Raw genomic sequence first — 24,288 nt, forward strand, 5'->3', positions numbered from 1 at the left:
AAAAAATGTTTTGGTCAAATAAATAGAAGAGAATGCCATCCATTATGTTGTTATGGGGACTGATAACTGCTGGGATGTAGACATTACAGTTACATTTTAAGCGTTTGTTACTTTTTTTGTTTCTCTTTCGTGGCTTTCCTGTTGATTTTTGGTTGATTTTTCATCACTCTTTAGTCTTGTTTTTGTCGCTTTTGGAAGTGTTTTTGTAGTGTTCTCTGTTTTTTTTTGGGGGGGGGGGGGGGTTCAGCACTTTTTTCGTTGCTTTTTCTGCACTTTCTCCATCTCATTTTTGTTGCATGTGTGTAGAAAATGTGCCCAGTTCATGTGGGGCTTAAGAGGTTTAAATTTTTAGGAAAAGTGCCAGACATTCATCTTAGCAGATAACGTTAACTTGAAACAGTAACTGTAGATCACGGACATAAATATGAGGAAAAAAATGATTCCAATTGCCTATTCTTTCAGCAACTAAATCATGGATTGAGCCAGGTTTGAATTCATGTTGTTAATATTCATTTCAAAGGTTCTGTATTTTCAGAGGGGCATTTTAATTAGTTTTTGGATAAGCTATTTACTAGTGGAAAACCTGTAAAAATTCAAATTTTGCCCTTTTTTGGGATTCAAAATTGAACAAATGAGGTACAATTAGATACTTAAAAATCCCTCTGTAAAAAAACACTTCAAAATCTTGTCCGAGACAGGAAAGTTTGGAGTCTGTAGAAGCTACTGAAGTGGAGAAATCTTTAAAGGAACGGGCCACCGTTTTTCCATACTACTGCAGCTAAAATCTGGAACAGTCTTCACGAGGATGTGAGACAGGCCTCAACTCTGACAATGTTCAAATCCAGGCTGAAAACAGTTCTTTTTACCAATGCATATGACTGAAAGTATTTATCTGCACTCTCGCCTTTTACTGTAATTGATTAATTTTATGTTGATGTTTTTAATGATTCTATTTGTTTTCAACTGTGAAGCACTTTGAATTGCCTTGTGTATGAATTGTGCTCTACAAATAAACTTGCCTTGCCTTGCCTTGCCTTGCCATACTGATATGTTTGTGTGTGACCAGACAGGTACGTATCAACTCGTCTAAGCTCAGGTAAGAACATATCTCATGCCTGTTCCTTTAATTCTGAGAAAGGTGAATATGTTTTTTTTTTTTTTGCCGGCTTGGTCTCCCATCTTGATCACTTTTCGTGCTACACGGATACCAAATATTCCAATACTTTTACTTTGACATAAAAACTAAGACGTCAAGGAGAAAACTAGCAAAACATCTCAACATTGAATCTCAAACTACTTTCAAGTGAAGTTCATAAATAAGAACTCTTTTTTTTGCTGTTGGCCTTGATATGGGTTGAACTGACCCTCCCACTGTCCAAATAACCAATTAACCTCTTAACTGCATTTTTCCAGTTTGACCCAAATCTAAAAGCTTCTCGACTGGAGTTTACAGCCTACATGCCAGAGTAATGGCTCATTTGAAAGCTAAGACCTACAAAACTCATCTAAGCTTTATCCTTGATTTTCTGATCAAGTTTTTGTCTTTTTTGATGCTTTTTTAATCACAATGTCATTGCTTTTTTGTGGCATTGTAGCAGTTCAGTACGTGATGAAAACAAGAAGCTTAGATGAGTTTTGTAGGTCTTATCTTTCAAATGAGGCGCTACTCTGGCCAGTGGATTTGGGTCAAACCAGAGAAAATGCGCTCGGGTAAGGTGGGGGTTAAGAGGTTGAACAACATCCGTGAAGATGGATTTTTTTGCTGGGTGAATCCAAATCAATCCAAAGCAGCATGTCCTCCTAACTGAGCTGAGTGCACAGGGCCAGAGAGGGTTAACCGGGTTGCGTTAAGGCCCATGACATCATCTGAACTGTGGCCTCATCAAAACGGCAGCATCAAAGACGACACTGCTGCCCCGTTTCTGAATGAGACCAAATCGCATCTGACGCACTCCGGATAAAACAGATTTTTAATGAGATTTGGAGCTTTGAACCGCCATCACAGGGCTGCTCACAGAACATTCATCTTGATCCATTTTTTGTGTCTGTGTATTTTCCTTTTTCGCAGCGTGTTGCATTGTTGTTTTTAAGCAGCTCTTGAGTGTGTCCTGGCGTGGCCTAATGCAGCCGTTATCGATCCTTATCACCCCGACTTCCTGTCACATGATATCGTCAGACCTCTCTAAAAGCCTGGCCGGGCTCCGTCCTGGGCCTGTGAGCGCATTCTCCAGGGTCGGCAAGGCCACGTTTCCTTGATTTGTGGCTGTCCGTCAGAGCGAGGCCGGAGTAAATGCGGGAGGTCGAGTGCAGAAATGATCGGCTGTGGATCCAAAGGGAGAGACCCTTCCACTCTGGACTCAGTTCCTTCAGCTAATTACTCACAATTCACAACCAAAGTTGGCAAAATAAGGAAACAATAAATCCTGAAAACGTGCTCATGGTAGGCTTGTAGTTTGTGATTGGTGATGGCTTTGAGGGCCGTTGATCAGTGGTCAGTGCTTTCAACTGTGTGAATTTATCAGGTTGTAATTGTGCAGCCACAACTTTACTTAGAGCTTAAAGGTTCTATACCTGATTTTTTTTCTTTAGTATATTGTAAAGTCAGACATTTGTGGAAATAATACACTGCATCTAATCATAAAGCATTTCTATCACTTTCATGAACTTGCAAGCTTAGTTTACGAGTGTTTCTGTGATGGTGACCTGGTAAAATGACCCTGGAAGCTGTGAAACGTGCCAATAATAATAATAATGCCTGACATTTGTATTGCGCTTTACAAGCCTGTATTACCAAGTTTCTCAAAGAGCTACAATGTCGTCATTAATCATTCACTCCATACTTGGTGGTGGTGAGCTACTGTTGTAGCCACAGCTGCCCTGGAGTAGACTGAAGGAAGCGAAGCAACAAGCCTGTGCCACCGCCAACCAGTCACTCACTCACTACATTCACCCCAGGCTTCCTGGTGTTACCAAAAGGTCTCCCATCCAAGTACCGACCAGGCCCTTCCCTGCTGAGCTTCCAAGATCTGACGGGATTGGGCAGTACAAAGGCGGAATGGCCAAAATAAACTCATCCATGTGATGAATTGGCAAGTTACAAATGTGTTGGAAAGTTGGGAATGAGTTTGCACCATTACATACATTTTAATTTTCTTTTAATTAAAAATAAATCAGGCCTTTAATATCAGCTCTATCTCACACTCAAATATTTGTTATTGAGGTTATAAGGTTTGAAAAATGAAGAATACCACCTCTGACTACATGTGCCAACTTGCCAATAAGCAAAAAGAAGTCTTCACACTTCAAGGTTGTAAGATACTGCTGTAGCCACAGCTGCCCTGTGGTGGACAGATGAACTTAAAGGCCCTATACTCGATTATTTTAATAGCAAACAATGAAAGAGGAAGCCACAAAATTAAAACGTCACAAATTAAAACGTTAAATTAATTTCCCAACTTTCCAAACATAATTCCAAATATTATTTGTAACATCCCTATTCTTCATAGGGATCAGTTGATCGGCACATTTCACAACTCAGAGTCACTTTCAAGGAAATGTATCAAAAAAAGCCTCCAAGTCCATGAAATTGTTCCAAATGCTTTGTAAATAGGACAAAGTAAATTTCAAAATCAGGCATATTGCCTCCAAGGCTGGCCCAAACTAACTCCTACATACATAAGTTTGGTTACATGACTTTGGTTAAAGGACATGACAGCAGTGAACTGACAACAGTAGGATTCAAACAGTCAACCCTCTGACTCACCTGTCAAGTATATCAACGTGAATAACAAAATTTGATTATCATTATTACTTATGTCAAATTAACAAATGTATCAACACATGAACTCTTGTAACAAAGTGAAACTCACCACAGTCCGGCTGAACGCATCATGTGGTGACGTTTAAAATGTGATAAGGCTGAAATAATCTCTTCTCTGTTGGCAGAATGACATTTTCATACTTTCTAATTCTTACAATACAAAAAACGACTCCTCTGGGTCCACATGCCAAGTACTTTCAAACCTCTTGGGACGTAATTGCTCTGGCTAATTTAAATGAATTAAATGCCAGTACAATGTGTGAGGACGCTTCTGAATAATTAAATCGCAATTAGACCCGATCCTCGTCCCGAACCTGTGCTGCGCGGCGTCGTCCTTGACCGAGTGAAAAACCGCGGCGCTTTCTCTGCGACTCCAAAATCAATTCAGTAATAATTACTTTGTGTGTTATCTCTCTCCCCCGCAGCGACGTTTCAACATGGAGCTTATTAGAGGTGTATAAAAAATGGAACACACACACACGGGCCGGTGCTGGAGGCGCTGTACCCCATCATGGCACACTCTGTCTGGGCACAAAGCCACGGCTGGGCCCAGGGTCAATGGACTAAAGTGGGAGATCATTCTTCTGCTCATGAAACGGGCCGGAGCCATGCCTGCTGAATGGATGAGAACTGGTTAAGGAAACAAACACAAAAAAAAAAAAAATCTTAAAGCCAGACTTAAGCGTTAACGTGGGCAAGAACACGTCGTCTCCCAGGGCTTCACTGAAGATACAAAAAACTGCATGCAAGACTCCAGTTGCTCCTCAAAAATGGCATGCTAACAAATCAACGTCGCCGTAGTAGATGGAGCTGGATCAGAACAGCTCCAGTGATGCTGGACAAATGTTATATTTCTTCCAGATTTTGTTCTTTCGTGTCACATGTTGGGGAGACAAATAAAGTATCTTGAACCTTGAAATACAACTTAAAGGGACTGGATGCAAATTTGTCATTTTATGCTCACTACTGCCACCTCAGGTCATACGTGTAACTGCGCCTTCTATATTAAGCTCGTGCATGACGGCACTTTGGACTCGAATTAACACCTTTCTGAGTGACAGTGCAGGATTTTAGAGGCAGTTGTGGTGAACAGGTCTGAGCTCATTCTACACATTAGGGCAGGGGTAGGCAACGTCAGGCCCGGGGGCCAAATCCGGCCCTCCATCACAGCTCCTCTGGCCCTCAAGATGATTTTGAGAAACATTATCACACAAATCAGAGAATACCTTTAGCATTATTAGAGTTAAATAGGAGAAAACAAGGTATAAATACTGAATACACCCAAATTAGGTCACATATTATGTACAACACTGGCATTTGAAAGAAGTGCCCTGAAAAAGAATTATCGTTTTAAGGAAGAAATGACATAAATCTACTTGAAATAACAGATTAAATCTGAGGTTTGAGTAGATTTGGTCTGAGACGAGATAGTAGTTATTCTCTTTTTTTATTCTTGTTCCATTGGCGCTAGCAATTTTAAGTAATTTATCTCATGTAAGTTGGTCATTTTTCCAGTGTTGTGCTTTACTTTGGGCTAATAATCAGGGGCTTCGGCCCTCGGTCTATTTACAATAAAGAAAATCGTCCCCGCCAAGAAAACTTGCCTACCCCTGCATTAGGACATGGCTGGAACATGTAGGGGGAGGAAAATACATACTTTTAACATTTTTAAACTCCCTATAGTCCCTTTAAGGTATGTTTTTGATAAGGGGATAATGTTAAACGCTCATGTAAACAGACGAAATCCTTCACTGTGTGTCCATCCAATGCTCATGCAGAACTAGCCATTTTTGCCTATAATATAATTTTCCCTAAACATCTGGGAAAATATTTATTCATTTTACTAGGACTAGAGTCACCATCTGCGTCTGATGGGATTACTTCAACCTTCACCTCTGTCCACTCTAGTCAAAAGTCTGTGTGCTCTTTTCATTCACCATTTCAAACTTTGCGAGGTATGTCGGCTTCCATCTTCCCAAAAAACAATTCAAGTGTTCTAATTGTGAAGTTTGGTGTTTCCACTACTCATGACTTATGTAAAACTTCAGCGTTCCAGTAGTTAGGCATGTAGCTCCACAGCTCTATTCTCTAGATTGGTTTTAGCTCATTTTAAATCTATAGACAATGTTTGCAGGTTTCCCCTAAAATGGGAGACGAACGCGACTGAAACAACACTAACCAAGGTCTTATTCAGAATCACACCACGGCATTAAGCGTAGGTCTGAACAGGAACAAAAAAAAAAACGTGGCACTATCTTCACAGAAGCTCGTCCTTGTTGTAAAATCTCCTCCATCTGTTTTGTCCCTGGCAGACGTCGCGGTATCACAGCTTTGCGCCTCCGTATCAATGCTTTCAGCCTCATTACGATGCAAAGAGCCGCCGAGGCGCATGGAGTGATTATGCCCCTGTTTCAGAGAGGTCCATCGATCGCTGAGGAGAGCAAAATCAAAGGCTCGGGGTCGAGTCCGAGTCGGGGACCGGATCGACCTCGGGACGGCGGGCTGGGACCTGAAGGTGACGACGCGGGAAACGCTCAGAGAAATTTGCAACGCAAATCGTTAAGGATTTCAATATGATGAGCGCTATTGGGTGAACAAAAGCGGAAACCAGTGCCTTCCAATGTGATAATGCCGCGATGTGAAATTTGGGAAAAGAATCAGTATGGTTGGGTGCGATTCGTCAAACAAAAAAGTGGCCGAGGTAGGAGTCAGCGAGGGCCAGCGGGCAGCAGCAAAACAACAGCAAGTCTCGATTATGGACGCTTAAATAATAGATGGAGCTCCAGAGTGGGAAAGAGCCAAGGAAGACAGAGGGGCCGGAGCTTAAGACCCAGCCCGGAGAGAGGCATCAGGCGTCGGGCAGACAGACGGGAAACCTGGGTTCAAACGAGATCAAACCAAAGCTCAAAAATGTCGACCGAGGGAGGTTTTGTCGTGTGTTTTTGACTCCGCTTCCCCTTGTTCCTTCCTGCGATCGCTGCTCAGCCAATCACAGCTGTACCTCTCAACAAACCGCCATTCATATAAAATCCCTCCCTGTCATTTCTGCTACGACTCTGTCTCTCTGACACAGCAGCAGAACCACCAGCAAACGACAAGTCAAACAAATGCTTCTCAGTGACATTGTACTGCCTAAAACAATCTTATTACTGCCGCAAATGCAAAAGAAATCAACGCTTTTGTCATAAAACGTATGGTATGGCGTACAGCATTGCCTGACTACCCTATACAATGTCGTGTTTGTCACCCGACGCCTGATTTCCAACCCCTGCAACCCAATATCCCAGTCAATACAGTCCTCGTAAGATTTGGCACGGTATCGACAGTCCGCCGTACAGGGAAGTGTTTTCAAGAACAAAAGGCGGCGAAAAGGCAGAATAAACTGTTGATTTTTCTGTCGAGGTTGTGCCGACGGGCCGGTTTGAGCCGCGTGTAGTAAACGTGGTCGTAGGAAATACAACGCTAAAAGGTTTTTGGCAGCCGCAGAAGTCCCCGCTGAGAAAGAAAGCCAAGCGATGAATCATGCAACGCAATGCCAGAGCTCTAGGGTGCAGCCCACGAGATCTTTCCGGTTTTAGGTCGAGTTGTAGTGTTTGAGAAAGGTGGATGTAAGTGGTGGGTACTCACGCGAATGCAAGAACGGTCAAATCGTGATTCCAGCCACTAAGTGAGTGATTGTGCTCAATGATTGCAGGGATACAATGCTTAATTCCCCAGGGCTAGGGTTAGTTATTTGTGACCGTACTGTACTCACCGTGCTGCACTGTATTTTAAAAACAGTGCAACACATGATTTTTCACACTTCCACTGAGATTTCATAAGCTCTGGCTCCAGCGGCGACCCTACTGTACAGAGAAAGACCCGACCCTGGTAAATGATCACAACTTAGCACTTTTCCACCTACATTGGGCACTCAAAGCACAAAGGAACCAGTCACCCATTCACATTCATACACCACTGTACAAAGACACCGGAGACAAGGTGGGCGAAGTGTCGTGCCCAAGGACACGACGACAGCGTGCATCTTCAGGAGGCGGGATCCAAACCCCGACCTTCCACTCACGAGATGACCTGCACTACCATTGTCGCTCAAGAATGGAACAAACTTTCTTGCTTTGTCTTTATAACTATTGCATGGCACGAATCCCAAAAAAGGAAATCCACAAACATTAATCCTGATCATAATCATGCAACATTTATCCAAACACACAAAAAGCGTGAACATCCACATTGCGAGCACAAAGAACATCCCGCGATCTTCCTTGTACTCACAAATCTTTGAACCAGGTGTGTAAACCCTGATACCGCGACCGCCCCCGCACGGAGCGCAGTGTGTCGGCTAATGGGGAGGAAAGGGGAATTTAATTAACCTTTAGAAAGGGCCGCGTTCATCACAGACACAGACCAATTAACCGTGGACTTCAAACGAACCAACAGGAGAGGACCACCCAGCCTCCAGCGAGCAGTGGAGCCACACGGGCCTGGCTTCGGGACATCAGAAGCTTTACAATTTGGTCTTTTGCATTTGACCCACCGTTAGCCTGCCCGACGTCTCAGATCTTGAGGTCTGTGGTGTATTGTGGCTAGTACTGTATCAAACAGAAGTTTTAGAGTTTTTTACACTGATGAGAGCATGACCCTCGGTGCAGTACAGCGCCGCGGCTGCATCTCTACTGGGTCCATAATACCACGATATGGGTTTTTGTTTTGCTTCAAGGACGTGCTAACGATGATTAGCTAACAATGCCTGGCAAATCGGTTGTATCGGCACCAGTTCTGATACTGATGCTGGTATAGGAACGTTGAAAGATGTTTGCCTACTAACCCAGTGGTTCAGGAAGTGGAGTGGTTGTATCCTAACAGATTAAATCCCAGCTCCAACCATTGAGTCTACGATCACATCATCATTGGCAGCCATTTTTCAGCCGCCCCAGGGCAGATGTGGCTATATAAAACAAAACAAGACTTAAAAATAGTGTCAAGACAGAGCAAAACAGTGCTCAAGACAGAGCGAGTCAAAACAAGACTTAAAACTAGTGCTCAAGACAGAGTGAAATAGTGCTCAAGACCGAGTGAAATAGTGCTCAATATAGAGTGAAATAGTGCTCAAGACAGAGCGAGTCAAAACAAGACTTAAAAATAGTGCTCAAGACAGAGTGAAATAGTGCTCAAGACAGAGCGAGTCAAAACAAGACTTAAAAATAGTGCTCAAGACAGAGTGAAATAGTGCTCAAGACAGAGCGAGTCAAAACAAGACTTAAAAATAGTGCTCAAGACAGTAAAATAGTGCTCAAGACAGAGTGAAATAGTGCTCAAGACAAAGTGAAATAGTGCTCAAGACAGAGCGAGTCAAAACAAGACTTAAAAATAGTGCTCAATATAGAGTGAAATAGTGCTCAAGACCGAGTGAAATAGTGCTCAATATAGAGTGAAATAGTGCTCAAGACAGAGCGAGTCAAAACAAGACTTAAAAATAGTGCTCAATATAGAGTGAAATAGTGCTCAAGACCGAGTGAAATAGTGCTCAATATAGAGTGAAATAGTGCTCAAGACAGAGTGAAATAGTGCTCAAGACAGAGTGAGTCAAAACAAGACTTAAAAATGCATATAACTGAAAGTATTTTATCTACACTCTTGCCTCTTACTGTAATTGATTAATTTCATGTTGATGTTTTTATTGATTGTTTTTGTTTTTCTTATATTTTATGCTGCTTTAACTGTGAAGCACTTTGAATCGCCTTGTGTATGAATTGTGCTCTACAAATAAACTTGCCTTGCCTATATATAAGTAGCCTACAATCACTGAGTGTGGGGAGAGGATGAAATCTGCCTGGTGGAAAGATTATCGTTACTGGTTCTGTGGACTTGATGGACAGAACTTACAATTATCACTATTCCCTATTCTCGCAGTTATTACATCCTGAGCATGAACGGACCACCACAGCACCAGCCTGACTTGTGTTAAAAGCTCCCGAGATGTTTACCATCATCATTATGTGTGGAGGTATAATAATGAGATCCCAGGAGAAAGACGGTCTTCAGTACAGCGCTGCCTTTAACACTTGGTAATGTCTATATTCCACGAGGTAGGAAAACGTCTCTAATACTATAAAGCACATTGTCAGAAGAGTTAAAGGAACAACGTGGCAAACTGCGCCTGACCTTAAAAGTTACTTGCACAAATTGCCGCAATAACCCACTTCTTCGTATGCAGACGGTTGCGTCAACGGCAGATTCGTCCGTCTCTATAGTCCAACTCTGGCACATTATGTAGAGCAGCTAAATCTGGGACGTTCAATTGTTAATTATACGCACATCCACAGCACAAGGAGCCACTGCTGAGTTCAACATGAGGGAGACGGGCACAGGTGTGTCTGCTGTCGTCGTGCCGGCGAATAGTATCAGTTACGCCCACAAATGAGCCCAAATGGCACCAATCCATTTTTGTGACCAGGCAAGGGAGATCCACCAAAATCTGTAGCTTTTGCTTAATAATATCTAACTACATTTCTAATCTATTGTGTAATTTCAGCGACTGACAGGTAAGGAAAGGAACAAAAGAGAGAACTTTGCATGTCTCCTTGAGGTGGGGACTCTGAATTCAAAATATGTATTGTGAAAAAAAAACCCAAATGAGCTGGTTATTGGTTAACCCCTGAACTCCCACCTGAACCGAGCACATTTTCTCCAGTCTGGCTTTACCCCAGTCCAAAAGCTTCTGGGAAAAAAGCTGTGAAAATAGTAAGAACACTGAGATGAAAACAATGACGGAAATGTGACAAAAAAGTGAGAAAACATTGGCAAAAAAGTGACGAAAAATTGATGAAAAAGTGGCAAAAATGTCAAAAAAATGTCACAAAAAATGAACGAAAAAATGACCAAAAAAATGACCTAAATGTGACAAAAAATTACAAAAATGTGATAAAAATGTGACAAAAAAATTACAAAAAATTGACACAAAATGCCAAAAAAAATGGCAAAGATGTGACAAAAATGTGATACAAAATTGAAGAAAAAATGACAAAAATGTGACAAAAAATAACAAAAAAATTACAAAAAAGTGAGTTACCCAACAAAAAAATTATGGGAAAAAAATCTGATGACGTGAGGAAATAGATCCTCTCGGTTCAGGCAGGAATTAAGAGGTTAATTATCAACCGATCCACGTGGAACCAAACTGGCACAAAGATTAGAGTGATTTCTTTCTCCACTGGACTTCACTCTACAGGTGCCAGTTAGAAGGACTTCACAAGATGAATCTGGATGGTTTGTGGACCCACTGACAACCACTAAAGAGGTGGATTCTCTGGAGAGTTCATCCATTCTACTATAGCCACCTGCTCTCCATCTGAAAATCCAAAATCAAACTCTAGAGTGTCATAAATATTCCAGAAAGATCAAGAAAGAATGAAAGAAACGGTATTTGGTTTCAGCGTAATAGGAACCACAAACTCACTGTTGCAATAATGAAGTCCTGCAATATCCATGTAACAAGAAGCAACAATATATCGCGACATCATCTTCCATTAATAATGTGTAAAAGTTCAGTTTTAGTCAATATTTTCCTAATTTAGCTCTTAGCCTTAGCCTTCATTTTGCTACAATTTGACGAAAAAGCAGATTCCTTACATTTTGTGTTCACTTTTAAAAGGAAAGTGATGAAGCTGATGATTAAAGTATCGCATTAATATTGCTATTGCGATATTCTAGACATTTTTCTTCTCAGTGCAAATATATGTAAATTTGTAGGATCACGCAGCCAAAATTTATATTAATTATATCAAGAAAAAAGCCAATAAACCTCACTAATCAAAAAACACAAGGCCATCTGAATAGAAAGACAAATGGAATCTTGATTCTTCTGAAAATGTTCCCTTTTTTTGCGGAGGTTACCAAAGTTTGAAAATGACGTAATGTCAGTGAAAGCGTCGAGCGGCGAGAAGTGGGTCTATCCCAGTAACAACGTCTATTTTAACATGCACAAAAACTGGAGCGGGGGGCACGTCTTTGGCATCTCCTCAAAAGCCTCTCTGCTATCAGCGTGTTACAAGACGCGTCCACTCAAATGTAAATGATGTGAGCTGGCGTGCATCAGACAGCCCCCCCCCCAAAATAATTTCCTTCATGTGCATGTAAATCAAGTTCATTTCTTTGTTTCTCTGCTTTTATTCTCTGCTATCTTTCCCGCTCACGCGCAGCAGCAGCAGCGGCGGTAAACCCCCCTAGAGCCAGAGACCAGAAAAAGCATTACGACATCGCTTACTTTGGAGGACCACGGCTGGAGGCAGTTGGCATAGCAACGGACCAGGAAAGCCATTTTCACCGATGGGATGGGCGGAAGGAAGGGAAGTTTCCACTCGTCGCTTTGACGGAAAAAGGGTGAATAAAAAAGACTGAATGTGCAGAGGAAGGTTTATCCGCTTTGCTGCAGAGACTTCCAAATCCCAAAGGTCTCAAGACGCAAAGTTCCACGCTAAACTTGTCGTCGTAATCTGGGGGGGGGGAGATGTTCAGGGGGAAATGGTGCAAAGTAAGTAATGAGGGCTTGCATTCACAGGTAGAGATAAAGTTCAGTCTCCAAGTTCTGAGCAGAATATCTCGTCACAAAAAAGGAAGAGGGTAGTGCTCATGTAGGGGCAGGAATCAAATGAAATGCAAAAGTGGCACGTCCGTCTGTTGCGTGGCCAGTTTTGAAGCAGTGCTCGTCTGAGGTGGCGAGAGATCCCTTTGCAAGTTTTTTTTAACGGAAAAAGGAAGCGAGAGCACGCCTGGTTCCAACAATTCGAAGTCCAGATCTCACTTGGAATTGTGACGATTTCCGACGCCAATGCACAAGTCCAAGCACAGTACGGAATCCTTTTGGCGGCTTTAATCCCTTCTTTGAGAAAGCAAGCGGGTCACTTTTGCAAAATAGATCCCTCAGGAGGTCGACGATTCCGACGTTTAAGTTTCAGGCGAACTCGCAGCGTACGGCGTCCACATCCCCCGTCGTCTGGAAGTTCATCCGTCGACCCAGTGGGAGCAAACAAGTGCGCGAAACGATTACGATCCTTTGGCGCGGGTCAAAAAGACGCTCGCAGGACAGTCTCCTGAAGTCAGTCCCTCCGGTTTGGAACTTGCCCGGCGTCACTTGCATCTTTCCGGCGGAGCACCTCCATGGCAAAAAAGGGGGGCCAAGTCTTCCCTCCGCTCCCTCAGCCCCGGGAAAGAGCACCTCGAATCCAGCTTCTTCTTCTTCACGCCGGCATCCCTGGATCCCTCTTTCTCCTCCCTCTTTCTTTTTTTTTCCGAGAGAGAGGCGCGCGGATAGGACGGAGCGAGCCGGCCGCTAATGGAGAAAGAGAGCGAGCGCGAGAGGAGGAGGGGGGGGGGAATCCAGCTGAAAAAAGGATGACATCACCTGAGAGCGGATAGAAGGAGGGGGGGGAACTGCATTAGACGAATTGGGAAAGACAGTCCACGGAGCCAAACGGTAGCATCTTTATTGATCTGTAACATAACGCCGAGTGAATGGAGACGTGCCCCCGCGGCCCCCCCCCCCCTTTTTTTTCTTTCTTTTTTTTAAGAGAGAGCCGCGATGCATAAATTACAGCTGGGGCATAAATCATGAGGCTTTCGCAGACTAGATATGAAGCGGAGGGAGGGGGAAACGGGTGTTTGGGGGGTACGGCGTGGAGGAGGGGGCGCTTTTTTTTTTTTTTTTTTGGCAGACGTGACAATAGAGAGCAGCACGGAATGGGTTTCCCCCCCACTTGAGGAAGCCCCCCGAGGAGAGGAGTGCGGCGGGGATTAGTGGAAAGTGTTTACCGCGAGGGAAAGAAGATGTCAGGCTTCAGTTGTAGGGCGTAAAGGCTAATAATACAAGACGAGTCGCATTAGCAGAAACATAAACACAGCTCCACGTTTTGGGAAATCCACTCACCCCCTTCCACAGTGTGAGAAGAGGAATCGGCGATACAGGGCTGCACTTGTGTTTTACAGCGTCCCCTTTTTTACGTGGCTGCTGTTAAGTTGGAGCACTGCCTGTAAAAACGCCCATGAGTTTACGCTGTGTTAAATTATGAACAGATTAATCTGATTGGGTAGACGTTGAACTTCTAGGACAGAGCAGAGACATAAAGGCTTTTTTTTTCCTTTTTTTTTTTTTTTACTGAGACATGCACATGCATAAGGGGGAACAAGTGCTTCTCTATTCATTTTCACAATTTACCTTTGTAGAGTGTAGAGTAGGGGTGGGAACCTCTGGGTACCTCACGATTCGATTCGATACGCGATACATGGCTTACGTTAACGATTATCTCATGATAAACCGATATATTGCACAAAAATAACCTACGATACATCACGATAAAAAAAAACTTTTACTTCTACATATTATTCATCATTTACATTGTTGTTTCTTTTTTTTGTGTCTATAAATGATCCCTGACACTGAAAATGTGTCTATAGATCTGTCCGTGACTTCATTTACATCTAAATAAACAAGAAACCACAGTCCTGTTTAAAAAGGAATAAATCAATCCCAAATGGATCTTATATAAATATAAAAAATATACTTAAAAGTAAATTATTAGTGTGACTAGTGCTGCCCCCTGCTGTCCTGACTGAATTCTTGATTTATTTATTTATTAATTATAGGGACAGTGCCTATTAATATACATTCTACATGTAAATCATTGTTGGCCTCTATTGACTGCACCGCTGCCTCATTAATATGCATGACGTCGCTCATTACAATATAGGAAGAAAAAAGTATTGGTATTGTATCGTCCCGCAAAACATCGCGATATATCGGGAAATCGATGTATTGTCACACTCCCGGTGTAGACGTTACAGTATTTTGAATGTCGCAAATGCATGATCATTTTGAAAGAATTGCAAAGCTTTCAGCTGAAAAGAGCCGTGCAGGGAAACGTGGATATTCAAAAGAGAACTGGACTCAGCGGGAAACCTGGCCACAAACATTTGTGTCAAACTGACGGGAAAAGGTTTGGTAAAAAATGCAGTTGCAAGTGTTGGAGACCATGTTTCTCGTGATTTCAACTTGTGGAGTCAAATGATGAGCTATGAAACATGAAAGAAAGGCAGATGTAATGCCCGTTACTGTACTGAAATCGACTGCTTTCTACTGGCCTTTGATTCATTCCATTCTCTCCTTTGTCCTTTGTACTTTACACTACAGTCTGCATCCACATTCCTCTCTCTGTAACGTCCTCCAAAACAGCCATTACTTCTTATCACGCAGATCCTTTACTTTCCCGCAGCTTATCATCGTCTCCATCCATTCTCGCTGGGCTGCAGGCTGCTCTGAATCGGGATTTCTCTCCCTCCCTCCCTAACCTTCGTTTGCCTGCTCCTCTCGCTCGCTACAGCAATGACATCATCCTTTACCCGGGCAGCCAATAGGAAGCGAGCACATGGAGCCCTGCCTTCCCAGACGCGCAATGTACACAAGAGACCAGGAGCACCGAGGCGGAGGCGTATCAGGAGCACAAATATGCTCGAGAAGCCGGCGGGCTCTTTCTGACATACGAGAGGATTACATTTGCTATGCGGGACGTTAGTTATATGTTGGTATGTCATTAGAGCCATTTAGGTCAGATCATACACAATGCTTTAGTCTTATATAGTGGTTTTCCAGATTTCGTGCACTATTCATTCGCTCCATGCCTAGTGGTGGTAAGCAACGTTTCTAGCCACAGCTGCCATGGGTTAAGACTGATGGAAGCGATCGATCACTCACTCACTCACTTATATACATATGTATTAAATCCATCGTCCAAAATTCAGGCCTTAAAGGGACTATACGGAGTTTAAAAATGTGAAAATCAAGTATTCCCCCCCCCCCCCCCCCCCACATGTTCCAGCCATGTCCTAATGTGTAGAATGAGCTCAGACCTGTTCACCACAACTGCCTCTAAAATCCTGCACTGTCACTCAGAAAGGTGTCACTTCGGGTCCAAATTGCCGTCATGCACGAGGTTAATATAGAAGCTGCAGTTACGCGTATGACCAGAGGTGGCAGTAGTGAGTATAAAATGGCCAACCTGCATCTAGCCCCTTTAAATGTCATTTAAAAGCATGATATTTGATTTCAACAGGCATTCAATCAACATTTCTTTGAAAATAATGTTGCAAATTGACTTCAGAAGTTCAGATCCAAAACTGCAACTTCTGCCCAAAGTTTTTGGTAGGTTTTTATTTTGATTTAGCAAACAATATGCTCAAAAGCTGATTATTGAGACTCTTGAATATTCATTTAAAGAGGGGGTATTATGCAAAATCGACTTTATCAAGCCTTACATCATGTTATTATGTCATTCCCTCATTAAAAACATGCCTGAAGTGTTGCCTTGGCACATTCACGTATTTCTGAGTAATCTGTAAAAACTCTGATGGCGGCCATTTTAGGGATAGGTTTGCCTGAGTCCTCCTAGGAACGCCCCCACCTCCTGGAGACGCCTCCGAGCTTTCGTCACCAGCCGAGTAACCAACCACTGCTCCTCAGCAGAACCCCCTCCCCACTGATGCCACAGACAGCGTGTGGAGGGGGCGTGTCGGAAAGGCTCAGAGGTTCTTAAAGAGACAGAGGCCTATTTCAAGACATTCACTACAGCCATTTTGAGAGAGACATTTTATACAAGGCAGTTATTCTAATTTACTGCATTTACAGACCAACAGAAGGTTTGGTCATCATTGTAGTGTGATATAGACTGGTGCTATGTGATTGAAAAAAGCATAATACCCCCTCTTTAACACACTTTTCACAATCGAACACTCTTGACCACTCTTGAACACTCTGTCGACCTGGACACCCTGAATGACCATCAATGGATTTCTTCCTCCCTGATGGCACAGGCATATTCTAAGGCGACAATGCCAGGGCTCACATAGTGAAAAATCATTTTCACACATGGATTGGCCATCACAGAGGGATGTGCAGAGAAGGCTTTGCGCAGTGTCCACACTTTCGTCATTGCAGAAGCTCACTGAGACAATGCCACAGAGAACGTATGCCCGTTCACAGCAAAAACACCCGGAATAAAATGAATTCTTGCCATTTATTTTATTTACACGGTGAAAAGCTACGCAGTACGGCCTTAAGATAAGCCATATTAGCGCATGGAGACAGTGGGATATTTCGCTCTCTACGACCAAAATAACTGTGGCGATGGTTGGGGAGGGAAAAAGAAGCGATACGAAAGGGAGGCAAAGGTTGGATTCACTGAGAGACGGTAACTGGATTATTTAGGGGAAACAAACACACATTACTTAGGGCTCTTTGCTTGGGTGGTGAATGAAATTAGCAGACGGAGAATGCATTACTGAGAGGGAAAAGAGACGAGAGAGAGAGAGACTAGATGCCAGAAAAAAGCAGCTAAGTATGTACACTGCAAAAAGGGATATCTGATGCAAATATTTGACTTTTAGGTCTAGATTGGACTCATGTGCGTGTCCTTATGGATCATTCGTCTCTCAATTTGAATAGAAATAATCTTCTGAATGCCATTTTGCCACTCATTTTGCGTACCAGCTATAAAAAAAAGTGTGGGAATATAGGAACAAGCCAAATATTCCATGCTAATTGAAACACTTGAACTGAAGTGGAGGCTCCGTTTTGCAGTGCATGGAGTTTGCTGCAGTGCAATCGGAACATACTGTATGTGCTATACACTACATCATTTTAGCCCCGCTGTCAATGCACACGGGCGAGAAGAGAGAGGCAAAAAGTCCACAGCCAAACACGCAGGGCCAAAGAGAACAAGCCAAAAAACTTTTAAGATTCAGTTTATGGGATTGGTCTCAGAAATACTATTACGGGGAAAAACATGAACCCTGACATGAGATATTGCACATGTGGACGTAAATGATCACAAAAGGCCAGTGATTTCAGCTGAAATGTATGCACGAAGGCGCATGGACGATGTTGGGTTTTATTTGTGTGGTTTGGCATGTTTTCATTGCATCGACATAGAACACAGCTAATCTCAGACGTACAGTCTCAATCAAAAGTTTAACCCCTTAACTCCCGCCTGAACCGAGCACATTTTCTCCAGTTTGGCTTTACCCCATTCCAAAAGCTTCTGGGAAAAGGGAGTGAAAATAGCAACAAAACTGAGACGAAAACAATGATGGAAATGTGACGAAAAAGTGAGAAAACATTGACAAAAAAGTGACGAAAAATTGATGAAAAAGTGGCAAAAATGTCACAAAAATGTCACAAGAAATTGACAAGAAATGGACAAAAAATTGATGAAAAAATGACAAAAATGTGACAAAAAAATGACAAAAATGTGACAAAAATGTGATAAAAATTTGACCAAAAAAATGACAAAAATGTGACAAAAAAAATGACAAAAATGTGATACAAATTTGATGAAAAAATTAGAAAAATGTGACAAAAAATGACCAAAAAAGTTACAAAAATGAGTTGAATACCCAACAAAAAAATGATGAAAAAAAAAAATCTGATGACGTGAGGAAAAAGATCCTCTCGGTTCAGGCGGGAGTTAAGAGGTTAAGACCAGTTGAAAAATGTTGGATGGTTGGATGTTAACAAGGTTCCAAGTAGAACTTAAATATGCAACAAGAAGAAAAGGGAGTGAGACAAAAAACACGTTTGAGTCAAGCTTTAATTGAAAACAACAAATAAACTGAAACAGTCTGTTACGCAGCTGATCACATGCCTGTAAAAAAATCTGTGCAAAAATGTGGATTCAGTGTCATGACGTCTAGTGGAAAGTCAAGTGGAAAACCCAAAAAGACGTACCCAGCTCTGAACTGGAGGATCTGGTGCGTCACGACACTGGGCGACCCTCGACTCACGTTACAGCTGTTACTGGAGCCAAAATTCAAAAAGACCGTTTGATTGATAAAAGCTTTATTCATTTTTTTTGTTTCACTCCCTTTTCTTCTTGTTGCATATTGTATAAATTCTACTTGGAACCTTGTTAAGATCCAACCAAGCAAAATGCGATTTTGTGCCATTTTTCAACTGTTCTTAAACTTAGGCATCAAGTCATGGATTGGTGCATATGTTATGTCGTAAAGAGGTTTTTTTTTAGAGCTTTTCACCATGTTACGATGTTACACCTATAGATGTGTTTAGAGCCGCTAGCGCATCTTGAGTCTTCTTTGAACCTTCTACAGTGGCTCCCAAAAAAGCTCCTCCTGGGGTCATGATTTCCTCACCTCTTAATAATCATAGTCATATAGCTTCACTAAAGCAACATGCTTATTTACTGTATGTTAAAACAGCTGTGCAGCAAAGGGGAGCAAGAAGAAGGGGGAGTGGGAGGGGCTTACATCAGCTCGCTCGGACTATCTGGAAGTTTCCGCTGTTTTAGATCAATATTTCATTTTCTAACCAACAAAGTGTAAGATAGAGGGGATATAATGCTTTAGGCAAGTACAAACTTTATACTGCATGGGCGGAATCCACTTGGGGAGAGGGGAGAGTTAACTGAATCCAAGTGTCTTCTCTTCCGGGTTTGAAAACTTCTCATACTTCTCATAAAAATGAGTGGTAGTACAATATCATATAAATGCCTATACTGTTGTTTACTTTCGCATGGCTAAACTCGCATGATACAGGCCCTTTAAGCAGTTAGTAAGTGTTAGTCATGATTAACTAATGAATTGTTCATGATGAAATAAGTGCTAATTCATCATTTATTAAGGGTTAAGTGAGGTGTAGTTACTATAAAGCAGTAAAAATAGTCACACAATAATACAGGCTGGCATCAGTCAAAGCGTCCGATTGGACCCTTTAATGTGGTCTGAAAACATGTTGAATGCCGTGTGTCAGAGCGTCCTCCTTTTTGGAGCAAAAACAAAGCAGCGGAAAGCCGTCACACAGGAAGCACTTCCTCTGAGGCTGTGGTCGGGTCAGGTGACTAAACGCCGAGCCGGCAAATCCGCAGAGGCTTCTGAGCGCAACTGAGTGGCAACAAAAAATACAGAGAGGAGGGTTCAACATTTACTGCTTTTGCAACACAATCCACAGAGGCAGAAAACGGTTTACTCTACGACAACAACAAAAAGAAGTTAGGAGGCGGGCTTTTACAAACTAGCTTTTGGTCAAACTAGCTACAACACCGGCAGCAACAATGAAAACTCAAGCTGAGCAAACTAGATGAGATATTTGCTCTAAGCTTTGATAAAAACCCTTCTGTTACTGAGAAGCTTGTCACTTACTCAAAACCAAATTGCGGTCCGTGGGCCAATTTCTGGTAGCCCTTAAAGACACCTGGTCCTGCTTTAATATGGTGCAAACTCAGACACTGGTGGGTAAATAGAGAACACTGTGCATCTAATTATAAAGCATTTGTATCAGTTTCATGAACTTACAGTGTAGTTTTCTAGCATTTCTGTAAAAAGTGAACCTGAAAGTTGTGAAATGTTCCTGTAAACTCATCCCTGTGAAAAAGCTACAAATGTGTTTGGAAAGCTGGGAATGAGTTTGGCCATAAAAAAACATTTTGATTTATTGGCTTCCCTTTTCATTTTCATTGTTATTTTATTGTTATCAGGTTCAGAGCCTTTACGCTCTGTGTTGAAATGGCACATAACGACAGACATGTTTTTGAATGATTCCGCACAGTTATAAGACAAAAAAAAAAAAAAAAAGTTTTATAGTGAGTCAGAGCTGGCAGTAATGTTCCTAAATAAAGCTGAGGGGCGGGGTTTAAAACTCTGCTAAATCTGCCCAGCTGGATGTTTCACTGCGGTCTGTGGGTCTGGTAAAAATAATCAACATCACAGCCTTAGAAAACTGTCCTTCCTGAGAAATGAATCAATCCGAAATGTAAGTGAAGAGGCATCAGACGAGCTCGTGCTGCTGCTCACTGAGGCGGGACAGTCACTCGCACAGACGGGCTCCTGTCTCTCGCTCGTCCTGTCTGGGCTGTGCTGGGACGACTGCCCCCCCCCTCCCCCGGGGACCCGCCCCCGCTCTGTCGCTCTTTGTAAACCCCCATGTGTTTCCCCCCGTGTCCAATAACTGTCCCGCATCGATGCGGAGAGCGGCTTTAGCTAACAGCTAATCAGTTCTGCCGGGCTAATTAACAAGCGCCTGCTGATCTCAAAGTTGCGTACGTAAACATGAAATCTCCGGGAAAGCGCTGAGTGGTTAGAGCCCGCAGGCGGTCCGGCCTAATAAGGGCTCTTCAAAACCTGAGGTTTAGCCACCGAACGGTGGGGTTAACCCTGGTTTATCGCTACTACCAAGCTGTTGAGGGTAGGTTTCTATGGTAACAAGCCCTGAGTGTAGTGGAGGTGATGTAACTTAAAACAAACTATCTACTGACTGGATTTGGCCCATGATCCAGTCATGTTAAAACTTTAAAATGCCTCTAAATATATCTGTCAGTCAAGAACAGATAGTAAAGGTATAACTGTACAGTTCAATTTGATGTCACGTCATTTTGGTGAGAATTCAAGAGAAAAATGGCTTAATATCCAACACTGATTATGCTGATACAAACAAACCAAGGCGGCTAGGCTAAAGCTATGCCACAAGGATGAATGAATCGAGCAATGTTTTGCTTTTTTGACAACCCAAATGGAAACATGCCCTGAGCACTTCATCTACCAAGGACAAGATGAAGTTCCCATACGAGAAAAGAAGACGGTAACTCCCAGCTGCTCTTTGTCTTTGGCTCTGCTCTTTGGCTGCTCTTGTGCACAAAAATTGCCAAAAATGCCTAGATTTTGAACAACCAAATATTAATAAAGAATAGAACTAGGTTGTTTTATTTATTTTGTTGATATATTAGGAAATTTGAGCTGACAGGATTTTGGATATCTTATTAGTTTTTGAGCTTGTTATTAGAGTGAAAAAAAGATGTAAAATCTGCCTTTATTATTCAGGTTCAAAGCTCAATAAATCAGGCTCGGATTTACATAGTGAAAGATTCTTCAGAAGACACCTTCAAAATATTATTAAGTCCCAAACTGGAAAGTCAGGAGTCTGGAGCTGCTACTGAAGTGGAGATGTTGTTGCAAAAGTGTAAGAAAATGCATTTAGAGAAAACAGACATTGAGGTTTTCATTCTCCACATAGGGCAGAGAAAGAGAAAGGGCAACCCAGTGCAGAATGTAGACACTTCACAGTGTGAGTCAAATATTTGTTTCCTCGTGAAAGTTGAAAGGAGGTCCAATATCAGAAGATGCCGATGATGAACCACTTGTGTGACTGATTAACTGCTTTAACGCGGTGATAATTTATGTGAAAGCGGCGCGTTCTTTCCTCAAAAGAACCCAGTCTTAAGCAGCACAAGAGTCAGATGATGATGATGATGAGGTTCTGCTGAAGGAGATACAGATCTGCCACAGTGACGTAAACAAACAAAGAGAAAGAACAACTCGGATCATGTGAGAGTCTCAGTACAACTGGAGTCCTGGATTCAGAGTGGATGTAAGTCTGACATAGAAACATTCTTTTGGCCGTGGGAATTTGACATTTTAGAGCTTACAACATTGTCTATGTTTGGACAGTTTTTAGTCAATATGTGAAGACGATGGGGTTTGTCTACTTCCAATACAACCTTTTTAAATCCATTTTTCCCGCAGTGGTCCATGTTGAGATTTTAAGCTTGTTTTCTCCATTAACATTTACCGTTTTAACATCAGAGTAAAGAATAAAGCAAACCCCTTTGCAATACTTATTTTATGACGTTTTGTCAAGGAAATTGCTACAACATGGTGGCGCTCCGAGGGATGCACCGATCTGATACTGGCATCGAATATCAGAGGTGATAAAAAAATAACACACACACATTTTTTAATAGCCGCGTCTCGAAACAGTGTGCCAACGTTATTCAATAAAATGGTGCTGTTTGTATCTTAGTCTGATCTGATCACTTTAACCTCTTAACTCCCACCTGAACGGATCCCATTTTCTCCAGTTTGGCTTTACCCTAATCAAAAACCTTCTTAGGAAAAAACTTTTGAAAAAACTGAATTTTTGTCACAAATGACAAAAACTCAACCAAAAAGTGACACACAAAAAAAAAGGTGACACAACACAGCAACAACGCGAGGAAAAAGATCAGTTTTGTGGGTCTTAGCTTTCAAATGAGGTGTTACACAGGCCTATATAATAGCAAAAGAGGACAGAATGCATTTGGTTTAGGCGGTTGGTATGAGGTTAAAGGGGCTAGACGCAAGTTAGCCATTTTATACTCACTACTGCCACCTCAGGTCATATGTGTAACTGCACCTTCTATATTAAGCTCGTGCATATAACACCGTTTTTAGTGAAAGTGCAGGATTTTAGAGGCAGTTGTGCTGAACAGGTCTGAGCTCATTCTAGGGGGAAAATACGTAATTTTAACAATTTTAAACTCCATATAGTCCCTTTAAGCTGTGAGTTAATACAACCTAAAAGGCTATCGAGTATCAAGTAGTAGAAGTTAGTAGAAAGGTCCAGTGGTCCTTGTGTAATGTTTTTTTTCCATTTGTTTATTAATAGATATAATTAAACATTGAAAAGATTAGACTTTATTGATCTCACACTGGATATCAGCAGATACTCAAACCCCCAGTATTGGCATCGGAAGTTAAAAAAGTTGGATCGGTGCATCTCTAGTCACTCCCTTGTGTTTCCCCGGCTTGTGTTTGGTGTCCACGTCGTGTAGCACGAAAGGTGACCGGGGTGACGCGGTGATCCAAATATGGTCATTTCCTTTGTGGGAGGCAGCAGCGGCAAAAACAAATGTTGACATACACACGTGCTCAGACCTTACATAACTTTAGGCCCGTTTTCTTTACACTTTTGCAACATTATCTCCACTTTAGTCGCCCTTACAGACTCCAAACTTTACGGACTTTCAAATATGTATAAATATGTCATTCCCAGCCTGATTTATGGAAACATGAACCCCAAAAATCAAGGCATCTAATGTGGTATGTAATGTCATTTCCCCCCCTATTCACCAGTTGAAGTTTCACTTGTGTTTGTGCTTTGCTGCTGATGTGAACTCAACATCTGCGAGAGGAGGATGAGGAGAAGAGAAACGCTGAGTGGAGGCGACATGCGGATGAAAAATTTAGACCAACACAAGATGGGCTGGCAGACGGGGAAAGCCATTACACCCGTTAGAACAAAGTAAACTGGGATAAACCTTTTTGTTGCTGTATTGTTTGGGAAGAAAAAACTCCCAATCTAAATCGTAGAGAGTGAACGATATTCCAGTCCGGCGTGGACGGAGATGGAAGGACATGGAAAGCGGAGGAGGCGGAGCTGGGGGTTCATGGAGGTTGTCATCTCGGTGCGGCTGATGTAATCCCTAAAATTAGCAGCAAACAGCAGCAGGAGGAGGAGGAGGAGAGCGGCTGGTACACTGTCTGCTCTGTACTGTACACACAAGAGGATGTTTACTTTACATCTTTAGACAGGAGCCAGGAAATGAGAAAACTGCCGCGCGCATAACAAATGGTGCGGTGATTACGCGTTTATTAAATAT

The 24,288-nt window shown here is 42.3% G+C and overlaps 1 protein-coding gene across 10 annotated transcripts in view; it reads right to left on the reverse strand.

The window, feature by feature from the left end:
* The window catches only part of rapgef6 (Rap guanine nucleotide exchange factor (GEF) 6), a 195,498-nt gene that overhangs the window by 74,250 nt on the left and 96,960 nt on the right, over positions 1 to 24,288 (reverse strand). For 2 of the 10 annotated variants that reach the window (XM_079566297.1, XM_079566305.1), the window contains exon 1: positions 12,084 to 12,380. The exons of the other annotated variants lie outside the window; for them this stretch is intronic. In XM_079566297.1, coding sequence (XP_079422423.1) covers positions 12,084 to 12,137 — 54 coding nt within the window. In that variant the 5' untranslated portion in view covers positions 12,138 to 12,380. Of the gene's footprint in view, positions 1 to 12,083; positions 12,381 to 24,288 lie in introns of those variants that run through there. 10 annotated transcript variants of the gene reach the window in all.

This window comes from Gobius niger (genome assembly GCF_951799975.1).
Source record: "Gobius niger genome assembly, chromosome: 11".
NCBI classification, from domain to species: domain Eukaryota; kingdom Metazoa; phylum Chordata; class Actinopteri; order Gobiiformes; family Gobiidae; genus Gobius; species Gobius niger.